Source organism: Oryzias melastigma, linkage group LG10 (assembly GCF_002922805.2).
Source record: "Oryzias melastigma strain HK-1 linkage group LG10, ASM292280v2, whole genome shotgun sequence".
Taxonomy (NCBI): Eukaryota; Metazoa; Chordata; class Actinopteri; order Beloniformes; family Adrianichthyidae; genus Oryzias; species Oryzias melastigma.
The window spans coordinates 3,657,386-3,671,367 of NC_050521.1; the positions used below are offsets into that span (position 1 = coordinate 3,657,386).

At 40.8% G+C, this 13,982-nt stretch overlaps 1 protein-coding gene across 1 annotated transcript in view; it reads left to right on the forward strand.

Moving 5' to 3' along the window:
- Positions 1-957, forward strand: part of LOC118599274 (thyroid peroxidase-like) — a 6,777-nt gene extending 5,820 nt beyond the window's left edge. Inside the window, exons 2-4 of the mRNA XM_036214044.1 lie at positions 139-376; positions 462-670; positions 761-957. Coding sequence (XP_036069937.1) covers positions 139-376; positions 462-670; positions 761-942 — 629 coding nt within the window. The 3' untranslated portion in view covers positions 943-957. The remainder of the gene's footprint in view (positions 1-138; positions 377-461; positions 671-760) is intronic.
- The last annotated feature ends 13,025 nt before the right edge of the window (positions 958-13,982 follow it).

The window sequence follows — 13,982 nt, forward strand, 5'->3', positions numbered from 1 at the left end:
CCTTGGTGAGCAGATTCTATCACAGCAGTCAGCTAGCCACTCTTCCCTTAAATCTGGCAAGCCAAAGCCAAACAGCATACCTGCATAAACGCTATCAATGACATTAGATTACATCTAGCTGAATTTTTTTTTTTGCAGGATACAACGAGTGGAGGGAATTCTGTGGACTGGCTCGTATTGACACGCTGGAGGATCTGAAAGTAGTTCTGCGAGACGACAGGGTTGCTGAGATGATTCTAAACATGTACCAGCATCCAGACAACATTGATGTGTGGCTTGGAGGACTTGTTGAAAACTACTTGCCCAATGGCAGGACAGGTCCACTTTTTGCTTGTTTGATTGGAAAACAGATGAAAGCCCTGCGTGATGGTGATAGGTACGAGTCACTTTCATAACTACAGTTATTTGACAAACCATTTTGCAGGTAAACAATTGTTGACTTTTTTTTTTCTTGCTCACAGGTTTTGGTGGGAAGCTGATGGTGTTTTCAAGCAGAAACAGAAGGACGAGCTTTTAAAAGGTTCTCTGTCTCGTGTCATCTGTGACAACACAGACATTCAGGAAGTCCCTTCTGATCCCTTCCGATTTGGGAAATTCCCAAGTGAATATGTTACTTGTGGTAACATACCTTCAATTAACCTGGAAGCCTGGAGGGAGGAGACAAACAAAGGTGAGTCAAAAAAAAAACATGATTTCTTTGTTTCTCTCCACCACTTTCTGCATTAAAAGAAATAAACCCAACTTTCCGATTTATTTCCAGACTATGAACTGTGTGGTTCTCCAACCCGGATTCATAACGGAGATTATATTTTGACTTTCAATGCTGGAAAAGTGACTGCTCTGTACTCCTGTTACCATGGTTTCATGTTAGAGGGGGCTGCTGAAATCATTTGTGAAAAAAGTGAGTGGCATCCTGAAGCCCCAAGATGTACAGGTAAGTGATTAGTTTCCTGTCGTGTCTGATTCTGCCCGCATGAAACAATCAAACATTAAACCACAGACTCCACTATTCCTTAGTTCTGCACACAGTCTGAAATGAGGATCAGCCTTTGTGGGATTTAGGTTCTCACTTTTCCTCAGTATGTGTCTGTCCTGTTTGTGTGGAGTTTTGCTGCCCTCTGCTGGCTGAAGGAAAAGTCTCCATTGAATCATGTGTCCATAGAGTTCACATGTAGTCTAACAACTATCAAACTGGAAGGGGACAGGTTTAACTTCAGGTTAAACTATCCACCAGACCAAGTTAAACCTCATCATTAAAGCCATTATATTTAAAAGAAAAGGACTCCTCGCTGTAATTTTTCTGGCCCACCAGATCATTTCATGTTATTGTGCTGCTAGCAAATTAAAGCAACGGTTTTCCTATGGCGGCTGAGGGGTCGGTTGTAATGATCTATGGCTTTTTTTATGGAACACAGCTTTTTACATCATAAGGGTCTCATCATNATTCTGCCCGCATGAAACAATCAAACATTAAACCACAGACTCCACTATTCCTTAGTTCTGCACACAGTCTGAAATGAGGATCAGCCTTTGTGGGATTTAGGTTCTCACTTTTCCTCAGTATGTGTCTGTCCTGTTTGTGTGGAGTTTTGCTGCCCTCTGCTGGCTGAAGGAAAAGTCTCCACTGAATCATGTGTCCGTAGAGTTCACCTGTATGTTGTCTAACAACTATAAAACTGGAAGGGGAGAAGTTTAACTATCAACCAGACCTAGTTAAACTTCATCATTAAAGCCATTAGATTCATATCATTTCATATTATTGTGCTGCTAACAAATTAAAGCAACGGTTTTCCTATGGTGGCCGAGGGGTCGGTTGTAATGATCTATGGCTTTTTTTTATGGAACACAGCTTTTTACATCATAAGGGTCTCATCATCTTCTCCCTCCCTCTCACTCATGGTGCAAAAAGAATTAAACATGGATAAAATAACTAAGTGCAAAATAGAATAAAACAGCCAGACAACAAAGAACGTATAAGAAAACAGAATGATTTGATTTTGTTAAAAAGAACGTTTTATTTTTATTTTTAGGCTTTGTTTTTTATGTTCAGCAGCATGCTCATATTTTTATAATTTTAACATGATATATCAAAATCGTTTTTATAATTTATAAGTCTAAAATTTCATATAAATGGTGTAAAAGTAAAGACATTTTGGTATTTTTTTCTTTTAACGATTCATTTATTTCTAACTTGTATCATTTTGACAAAATATGTTTTTGTGGGGTGTAAAATACCAAAAGTTATTTAAGGTTTAAATTGATTTATTCTGGAATAATATCCCTGCCTGTTTTTATTCATAGTAATGTTAAAAAGTTACGTTTTTAAAGTTTCAAAAATTTAGTTTAAGTGTGTTCAATAAATGTTTATTTTGTTCGCCCCACTACCTAAAGTATGTTTTGAATTTTGGCCCCTTGTGCAATTGAGTTTGAGACCCCTCCCAGCGAACATTTCAATGTTGGCCCCAATTGTTTTACCTTTTGGGCTTAATTGTTGAGTCCCTAGGTGGGTTTGTCCACGGGTTACATGGTGGACCCATCTGTGTTTGCCCACACTGGCTGGAGTGGGCACTCAGTAGTCTGGCTCGCTGGGCAGCAGAGCTCACTAACTCTCTATGCTGTCCATATGGGCAGCTGTTTAAAGTAGGGACCCGGATCACTGAGTCCCCACATAAGCCAATGTCGGCAAACACAGATGGGGCCACCATGTAACCTGTGGACAAACCCACCTGGGGCCCACCAGTTCAGCTGAAAGGTAAACCATTTGGGGCCAACACTGAAATTTTCACTGGGCTGTTCTAAACTAAAACACTAAATGGACTGCACATTACTACCACCCAAACTTCTCCACACTTTCCACATTAACAATCTTTTGTGACATGCTCCAACCTAATCTGCAGTAAAACAACCCCATATCATGATGCCACCACCTCCATCCCACATAGTTCCTCAAAGTTTACAATTACCTTACATTTTTATTTACTATTTTTAACTAGACAAACATTTATTTTGCTTACTTTCCTATGTTATGCTTCTGTATTACTTTCTTACCTTCTTTGTACATTATTGTACAATTGTCATTCTTGCTATCAGATTGAGAGCATCACGTTTTGAATCCTTTTCATGATTTTAACAATTTGGAGTGATGTTTGTAAAGTCAGCATGAGATCTGACTGTGGGTTAATTTGCTTCCAGGCATAACCAGGCCAGCTGAACAACTCAACCAACTGCATCAATTAAGTTAATTCAAGGGATTCTTTTTACTGCAGTTTTGCTCTATCCAACATTGTAGAACCAGCTTGTCACTTTTGTTTCTGTATGTTGATGGAACTTTTTCAGTTCTGCTCTGTTGCGGATGATACTTCAGACACACCAGGACTCCCTCTAGTGGTTACAGAGGGTTAAAAGACTAGACCACTAAAATATAATTAAGCACATCTTCACAACCATAATATATTTTATTTCAAACATTTGTTTACAGGAAAAAAGAGACAGGATTAAAAAAAAGGAAGAAAAAAATTTTTTCTCTTGTGTTCAAGAGTGAGATGGGATGTGTAATATCATTGTGGAAAAAGCCATAATTAAAAAGAAAGTTAAACACAAACAAAAATGTATCTTAAAAAAATGTGGATATAGTGGATATAAAAATATAGTGGTGGAAAAAATCCTGTATAGTTAGGTTGCATCTCTTTGTTCCTTTACCCGGCCTACAGACAAAGACTCAAACAATCAGCTCCAGTCACCAAACCGGTTCAGCTCTGGACACCCGAGATTGAGGACACACTGCAGGACTGTTTCACCACTACAGATTGGGATGTGTTTAAAGCTGCAGCTACTCTGGAGGACTCTTCTGTCAACATACAGGACTATGCTGACTATGTGTCTGGATACATCCGCACTTGTGTGGAGAACATCGTGCCCACCATCCAAGTCAGGAAGTTTCCCAACCAGAAGCCCTGGATAAACGGTCAGGTACGTCACATGCTGCGTGCTCGTTCCATTGCTTTTAAATCCGGCAATGAGACTGAGTACAAAGCTGCGAAGTACGGACTGAGGAAGGCCATCACAGCAGCTAAGAAGCAGTACAGAGAGAAGCTGGACGGCTTCTACTCCACTGCTGACTCTGGGCGCATGTGGAGGGGCCTGCAGCACATCACAGACTACAGGAACGGCTCCAGTACCATTCAGGCTACAGACAGCCTGCCGGACGACCTCAATACCTTCTATGCACGCTTTGAGACCTCCTCCCCCCATGCAGAGAGGGGGCCCAACGACTCAAGAGCCACCACTCCCTCCTCACCCCCACCAGTCGTCACATCAGCCCAGGTAAACAAAGCCCTGAGGAGGATCAACCTCCGCAAGGCGGCAGGACCGGACAACATTCCTAGTCGAGCCCTCAGAGCATGCGCCAACGAGCTGACAGACGTTCTCACCTCCATATTCAACCTCTCCCTCAGCCAGAGAACTGTCCCCTCCTGCTTCAAAACCGCCACCATTGTCCCCCTCCCTAAGAAGAGCCCCCAACCTGCCTGAATGACTACAGGCCAGTAGCTCTCACTCCAATCATTANACCACCACCATTGTCCCCCTCCCTAAGAAGAGCCCCCCCATATACAGTCTATGCTACAGGCCAGTACCCCTCACTCCAATCATTATGAAGTCCATTGAGAGAGTGGTGCTGACCCACATTCAGAGCAGCATTCCGGACACACTAGACCCCCTGCAGTACGCCTACCGGCCCAACAGGTCCACCTCAGATGCCATCGCTGCAGCACTGCACATCTCCCTCTCACATCTGGAGAATAAAGACTCCTACATCAGGATGGTCTTTATTGACTACAGTTCTGCGTTCAACACGGTGGTCCCCCACAAGCTCACAAACTACTCTGTCTTGGACTGCACCCCACCATCTGTGACTGGCTCTTGGACTTTCTGACTGGCAGGCCTCAGTCTGTCAGAATAGAGAACAGGACCTCAGCCAGCATTACTACTAACGTTGCCACTCCACAGGGGTGTGTCCTCAGTCCCATCCTCTACACCCTGTTTACCCACGACTGTGCAGCCTCTCATCAGGACAACACCATCCTGAAGTTTGCTGATGACACCGCAGTGATAGGACGCATCACTGGCGGGGACGAGGCAGCCTACAGGAGTGGTGAAGGCTGCGTCCAAGATCACCAGGACTCCTCTGCCCTCACTGCAGAGCATCTACAAGCGCAGGGTCCTGAGGAGAGCTGCTTCCATCATCGGAGACCCCACCCACCCCCAACGAGGTCTGTTCACTCTCCTTCCCTCGGGCCGGAGGTACAGGAGTGTGAAATGCAGGACCAGCAGACTCAGGAACTCTTTCTTTCCCTCCTATCAGACTCCTTAACAGCTGACAGGAGTCTGCAACAGCAGACCGCACCTTTGCACATCTGGATTATTTATTATATATATATCATTACTGGACTATTCATCATTATTAATGCACCTTAATAACAACTGCACATGTACCCCACTATCCAGTTCTGTCAGTCTCCTTTGCACAATAATATTCCCTATAAATTTGCACAACCGATTTGTAAATATTTTAGTCACTTACATATGCATAGTTTTCTTATATATAGCCACTATGCTCCTTAGTCATCCTGTAAATATCCTGATCTTTATATTTTTATCTTTTTACTTTTATACAGTGCTTTAAGTGGGCCGGTGCGTTCCGGTGCTGAGCACTGGGACTTCTCGAAAACACACTTTAGAGCACCGCCTCTTCTCACCTACTTAGGACTGTCCGGTGCTCATTTTGACGTCTGTATTAAGGCCGGATCTAGGTATTGGCACGGTGGGGGAATGCCCCCCCAAATTTCAGGACTGCCCACCCAACTGTAACGGGCGTCTCCCACGTTCCTCTGGTTCCTGAACGCCTCGCCCGTTCCTCTCCGTTGTGTTTAAATAAGGAGGATGACGAGTCTTTGGTTTCTCTCTGGTTTATTCTGACATGAATGGACAATTAACAAATTCGTGACTGCAGGTCTCCAGAACATTAATACCTTCTTTAACAGGAGATGGCGCGAACTGCGCGCACACGACATCATTGCACATACCGGACATGAATGGCCAATAACAAATCCGTGACTGCAGGTCTCCAGAACATTAATACCTACAGAGTCACAAAAATGTCCAAATTCAACATCCAAAAACACAAATTAAACAACATACACATGGAGAAAATAATCATCCATACCTTCTTTAACAGGAGACGGCGCGAACTGAAGACAAAACGTGAATCACGTCTTAAGTCTTGCGTGATCTCCAGAAGGGGGCAGTAAACCCCGTACAAAAACAAAACCAATAAAAGGTGAACAAAAATACCTTTCCATAAATGGAAATAAGGATTTTGGTGGAATTTCATTACCCACAAAAAACATACATTTACTTCTAGGTTACACAAGCGTGATGCCATGCAAACAAGAAAAACAGAGCGCTCTCTGCTCTCTCTGACTCCCATTCAAAGTAGCTGCTAGTGCTGATTAGTGCTGATTCAGCGACAAACATCTGCTGTTTGTCGCTGAAATGACTCAATTAACCGTCATTTTAACTCCTTCTTGTCCTCCATCTGTTACTCTTTTTGTTGTAGTTTGGAGGAAAAGCGAGAGTTGACAATGTTCAGGTTTCTGGTTGCTAAAGCTAACGCTGTTTGTAGCAGTGAAGCTAACAGTACTGGACCGTTAGCTGTGTTTGAGATGACTCGCCTGCATATCGGTGAGACCAGGCGGCTGCAGGCGGGGGATGAAGGCGGACAGTGGGACTGAATGAGAACAGGAGGTTGGGGTTGTCTTTGACACTCCGTTGAATTTTAGTATGCCTCCTCTCCTTAGTATAAACTTTAATATTAATTTTTTTATAATGTTTTTGTAACATTTGTCCGTGGACAACAGATAAAAAATAGCTGCTCTGTTAATTTAATGTCCATTGTCACAGAGAAATAAATAAAATTGAAATAAAATTTAACTTTTAAAGGCAACAATAACATATTACAGATTATTTGAAATCTTGTTCATTTTTACATCAGTGATTGACTATGTAGCCTATTATCCTGATGTTGCTGAATAATATTTAATGTACTGAGTAATTTATTGATTGTTTATTTAAGACAGTGACAGCATATATTGATAAAACATTTAAAAATGCATATATATAAGATTATAGCCTTTCAAGCTAATTTCAATCTTTAGTCCCTTCAAAAAATAATAAAAAAAAGTTGATCTGTACTAAAAGAACAAATTAAATTGATACAGAAAGGATACAAGACAACAGCAGAAACAGAAACAACAGATGGAGTTGTCAATTAAAAAAAAACCCAGCAAATTCATAAATGTAGAAGCAATTATTAAGAAAAAAAGTAGTAAAAAAGGAAACAATAGGTAAATAGACGTGACAGAAAAACAAAAAATAACAAAAAGACAATAAAAACCAAAGCAAAAAAACTATTTATACAGAGCTGTGGTGTCAGTTTTGATTGTCCACATGTGAGATGCTCTGTAGGAGAACACATCCTGACTGAAGGCTATTTTCCTGAGGGGAACAGAGCAATCACTCCTGGAAACTGATCCAGTAGCCCTGTTTGTGGTTTTTGTGGTAAATGTCTGTAAAGGAGGAGGGGCCAGGCCATGAAGAATTTGTTAATTACAATTGAGTCATTGTATTTGACATAATTATCCCAGTCCAGCAGGTTGTGTTTTCTCAGTATATGACAGTGATGGTGGGCTTTGGGCTTTCTGTCTAATACTTTCAGAGCTTGTTTGTGGAGAGTTTTAGAGTTGTTATGTTGGCTGATGCTCAGCTGGTTGAGCAGTAATAAGTGTGACATGAACATTGCATCAAAATACAGTTTAGCTGACTCTAGGGTTAAGTTGTTCCTGATATATCTAATATTGGATAAGTTAAACTTAATTTTGTTATGAGTTAAGTATTTTCAAGTTAAGAATCTAGTGAAAATAAGAAAAGATTCAACAAAGTACCAAAACTACACAACAGGATTTCAGATGCTGGATTTGAACCCATTTCCTTCTGATGAAAATAAATTCTGTCACGTTTTTAGGGCAGCTACAGTCGACAATCATGAGAACACTTATATGCAGTTCACATCAAATGCTCAGGGTGGGGGCCAGTGGGAACCACACGCTGTCATTTGACGCATCTGATTGGTCAGTTTTTAACTTGACTAACTTACGGTAAGGACAAAAAAAATATCCTGGAAAAAAAATAATTTGCAAGAAGAACGTGTTAGAAAAATAGATATTGTTCAAAAAGGGTTATTCTGACAAATAAAATCAGCAATAACATTTTATTTCTCTTTAGAAGTTTACAGGATTTGGGCTTCTTGGAGAAAATGTTGCATTTTTTGTTACAGTGTTGTTAGTTGCCTGTTTGTCTATTATTACATCAAACTGAAAATAAATGTTATAATTGTACATCCATTGAAATAATTTTACAAGCACATGTTAGTGTTTGACTACATTTATTTTTAGACTAGACTTGAGCTCCCTCTTTCTTATTTCATATTAAGACACGTTGAAAAAAATTTTTCTTTTTATTAATAATGTTTACATTCAAGATTCCATTTTATGTTTCGACTTCCGATAAAGAGAGCACTGCCACTTCTTGTTGTCCACTTAAAGCACTGCTTTTATATATCTCTTTATGGCATTCAGAGTGAGCTGCAAAGTAAGAATTTCATTGTACAGGGAAACCCGTTTCTTTACTGTGCATTTGACAATAAACCCTTTGAATCTTGAATCTTGAATTTTCTCTATATAAATCATCAAGAACGGCATGTAGCTTCCCGACAGCAGGAACCAAACCAGAGCAGGAGGAGCTCTGAAGTCATCGTCGTGCTCCCTTTGGACGTTCCAGACCTCCTATAGATTTTTGAGACACTTACTGTGCAGCAGAATGTGAACAAGAAAAAGCAATGTCAATTGCCTTTGTCTTTTTGATTCTGTCACAGATGAGCGGAGTTGAAGAAGAAAATGATAAAGCATTCTGAGGATTGCTTTTTCATTTTGATAGATAGATAGATAGATAGATAGATAGATAGATAGATAGATAGATAGATAGATAGATAGATAGATAGATAGATAGATAGATAGATAGATAGATAGATAGATAGATAGATAGATAGATAGATAGATAGATAGATAGAGTACTTTATTAATCCCGAAGGAACTTACAAAAATTCATCCATTGCTCCAAACACACACACAAGCAGGTTCAAAGTAAATAAATCAAGAACAGCTATAGACAGGTTAGATTAAAAGCATTAAAATTATGGATCTGTTAAAAAGCAATTAAAAGGGTTAAAATTGCTGTACGAATAAATAAATAAATAAATATAGTTGTTCAAGAGACAAATATTGCAGGTACATTGTGAAAAGGAAAAAACATTTCTGTTAATCCATTTTAATTTTCAAATTTGATATTTCTGATGGAATTTTGGTACAAATTTACCCCCGATGCCAAATGAGGGTAAACTGCCCCGAGCCATCCTGATCCGCCTCCTGAGACAGTCTGCCCGCGAGAAAGTTTTGAGGACAGCCGCGGCCAAGCGAGGAAGGACACAAGCTTTCACTTTTTCCTGATGTTTCCAAGGAATTAGCAGAGAAGAGGAAGTCATTTCTGACTGCAAAGAAGACTCTGATGATGTGAAATACACACTGACCTTCCCTGCACTTCCCTGCGATGCTGAGATTGACATAGAAGAGCAAGAGCTACTCTTTCACACAGGTAGAGGAGGCGGAGTGCTTTATCAGCAGACACCTTCAGGAGTGATGGAAGTGTGGTACAGCAGCATTAGAGAGAGGAGGACAATGAGAGAAACTTAATGGGTGAGTGTTTGGGCACACGGGCTGTCGCCTAGCAACCAGCAGTTGGAGGACACTCCCAGTTGGAGAGGAGTACCCATTGACCGTAAATAAGAAGTACCAGTGGGTTGCAAAAACGCCTCACATGAATCTGGTCAGACTGTAACATGGCAGCGCATGTGAAGTGACAAGCTGCTGCTGCGCACGAGGGGGGGCCGCGAACCGCGTCACCCAAATGCTCCTTTCAGCTCGACAAAAAGGAATTAATGTAAGTAAATCCAAAAGGACCGCTGACAGAATCAATTGTTGTCATGGTTCTCCCTCAAAGGCTTGAACAATGACTTGTACAATTCTCCGGTGTTATTAAAGTAGGAGCTGTTTACATCCACAGTCACGTGGTCGAGGCGTGGAAAGAGGAGGACAGTTGCAATAAACTCACTCCTGATTGACGACAGTACTTCCTATAGATTCCATGACTCAGCTATGACTCAGACCAATCGCTGGAGATGGGTTGCAGACGTTTGCAATATGGCAAAGGAGGCCAAGCAGAGGCTTGAGCCCCCCGCCCCTCTTAGCATTAGAGGGACAATTTAGGTTCAAGTTTGTTTTGTTTAACTGGTTGGTTACTTCTGTCATGTTATGCAGGGAAAAAAGGAATAAATGAATTCAAGGAAGGTTTTATATGTTTTTGCATTTTCTTTTTGTTTTTTCAACTTTCAATGGCTAAAAATGATGTCAAATTTATAAGTTGGAATGTTAAAGGATGTGGAAATCCAATTAAAAGAGGTAAAGTGATGAAATATCTCAAACATAACACAGCTGATGTGGCATTTCTTCAAGAATCTCATTTCAAAGCAGAAGAGGCAATGAAGTTAAAGTTTGGTTGGGTGGGTCATGTTTTTCATAGCTCCTTTTCAAGTAAACGTAATAGGGTGGTTATTCTTATAAATAAAAATCTGACTTTTACCCTGGTTAAACAGATTAAAGACAGAGAGGGCAGGATGATCTGTATACAGGCCAGGATCAATGGAAAAATGAAAATGAAAAAATATGATTTTGTGTAACATTTATGCACCTACTTTAGGCAGTGGCGGGCCGTCAGGGCCTGCAAGGCCTTCTCTGCTGGCCTAAAAATATCTGAATCACAGACTGATATTAATTATTATTTATTTCCGTGAATACGTATTCTATAATTCCAAATGCTCTGTCTTCGTCCTTTCATTGCTGTCTCCCTGGTTGCGCTGCTTCCAGACGTGTATTTTCCTATTTAAGCATTAACCAATCACATTGCAGCACCATTTGTTGCTAGGGTCAAAGAAATCTGCCCGGAGGCCTTCACAATCAGTTCTGCGGGCCCTGTAGCATAAAATAATTGTCGACCAAACTGTTGCTTCAACCAAACAGATTTGGAGTAGGCGATACCAACGCCAGCTAGCAGGCGTACGGAAACGTCATCATTTTCACGAGCTTTGATTGGACAGCTCGCAGCTCGCTCTGGTTCTGCGTTATGTGACGGACACAGGTGCCGAGGAGCGGCGTGTCAGGTTTGAAGATGTTACCAGTGGAAAGCGTCTCATCGTCTGATTTTTGGTGGAAAATGAATGTCTGGGTAAAGTTGTGGCACAGTTTTGTCTGGCACGGGTAAAGGAGTCCGTGACTCCGTTGAGCGGGAGTGAAGCTGAAATCTACGAGGCCCCCGAACGCACCGCGGGCGCGTGCAGCACAAAATCCTCGCGCGCACTACCGACAATATTATTTTCCAGACACAGACCAGATTTCAAAATCACAAAAACTGATGTTTGTCTCCCTCCTGGACCACAAGAGGCTTCAGGAATACCAGAACATTTTCCAGCTTATCACAGCCACGGAACACTTTCCATCTGCGAAACGCATGGATTCTGCACGACAGAGTGATTGAAATCTTCTTGAGGATAGAAAGGATGGATTTTGTGTTTAAATAATCTGGATTTTTGGTGAGTAGAATTTTGCTATCTCCCTACATAATATTGAAATTTAATCAGGTTATTGTTGATGCTTTTGGTGTGTGTGTGGCAGTTGTACCTGCAGTAGAAGTTTTATTGCCATAAAATAGTTAATGAGGGTTGGATTGATTCAGATGGAGCACTACTGAAGGCCTAGGTGTGAAATGCACGGCCCGCCACTGACTTTAGGAGACCCTAACTTCTTTAAAGAAGTGAATAAAATCCTAGGCGAAATGGAAGGAGATATAATCTTGGCTGGGGATTTTAATTAAGTTTGGGATGCATTTATACATAGAAGCACTCTTACTGGCTCACTAGTACCAAAAGATAGAGCTGCCATTCATATGTTAAGTGAGGATAATAGTTAGTTTGATATTTGGCGTCTGATAAACCAGAATGAGCGAGAATATACTTTTTTCTCGCATTGTCATAAATCATATTCTAAAATTGATATGTTTCTGATTTCTGATTTGTAAAATAAATACAATTGTCCTGTCTGACCATGCAGCTGTGGAACTTGGGATTTATACTGATAACAATTTAGAAAAAAGGGGCAGCTGGAAATTAAATACATAATTACTAAAAAATGAAACTTTCTGTTCGTCTGTGAGAGAGGATCTTATATCATTCCTCAAAATAAATACAGGCAGTACAAGTAAAAAGGCAACTGAATGGGAAGCATCAAAACCTTATATCTGTGGCAAAATCATAGCATATGCATCAAAAAAGAAGAAAGAGGACATGAGTCGAATAAGAGAATTGGAGAGTAAAATTTGTGCACAGGAAAGAGAACTGGCTCAGAGGTTTTCAAACCAACTATATGAGGATATCTGTAAACTTAAATTCGAACTTCAGGAAATATATAATAAGACAGTACAATATGCCCTTTTTAGGTTGGGGACATCCTTTTATGAAGGAGTTGAAAAAACTGGAAAATTACTTGCTAAACAATTAAAACAGCCGAACTCTAGCAATGTTATACCAGCTATAAAAAAGGGGATAAAATTACAACGGATAGTAAAGAAAATTAATGAAGTCTTGCAAACATACTATAAAGTTCTTTATTCTTCAGATGCACAGTCAGATCATAGTGAACTGTCAGATTTCTGTACACATATTAACCTACCTAAATTAACATCTGAGCAGACAGAACTTCTAGACGGCCTTGTGACAGAAAATGAAATCCGTAAATCTATTCTAGGTATGAAGAATGCGAAATCGCCAGGACTAGATGGCCTCCCCATCGAGTATTACAAACAATTTCTAGATATCCTAGCACCAAAAGAGATGTATATGAAAGATGTATATAATGAAGCCTTCATATTGCAGCATCTTCCCTCAACGTTTGATAAGGCTTTAATCAATACTAGGGCTGCCACGATTATTCGACTAATCGACGACTAATCGACTATTAAAATAGTCGACGAATAATTTGGTCGTCGAAGTGTCATTTTTTGTTTGTTTTTTTCTTTGTTTTGATCTTAAAACTACGGTTCGCGCTTTCTAATGCCGGGTCTGCCATTCTCTTTGTCACACATGCGCAGTGGTGCTAATCCGGTCAGCAGTGACGTCACAAGAAGTTCTAGGTAGGCTCATAACAACACACTAGCTCGAAAATATGGGAAACAAAAGGAAAATAAAAGAGGAAAAAGTATCAAATGTAATTTCTGCGACACAGGACTTGTGTTCCATGAGAGCACTATGGCGATAAATGATCACCTGAAGATGAAGCATGTTGTGACGGAGTTTGATCACGCTGAACAGAGAGCTTCGTCGAGCTAAGCTAACATCGGCGCTAACACAGCTAGCTCTGCCGCGGCTGTCATTACTGCGCTGTTTGGAGATGAACCAGAAGATCTGCAGAAGATCCGTGTCTACGGCGCTTCTGTCTGCATAATGAACGTTTCATAATCTGCGCTCTTCTAACCAAACGCCGCGTGGACGGCGCGGATTATGAATTTATACTAGACCTGAACCGCTCGTTCAAGGCTTCATTCATATTTCGTGCCGCGATCACATCGTTCAGTTTGAAGAGCAGATTATGACACATTCACCACGCAGACAGAGAGACTGTGTGTCGGTACGGATCTGCTGCAGAGTTATGGAACGATTTAAAACTACGAGTCCCAGAAGTGAAGGAACTCACCTAAAAGTCCAG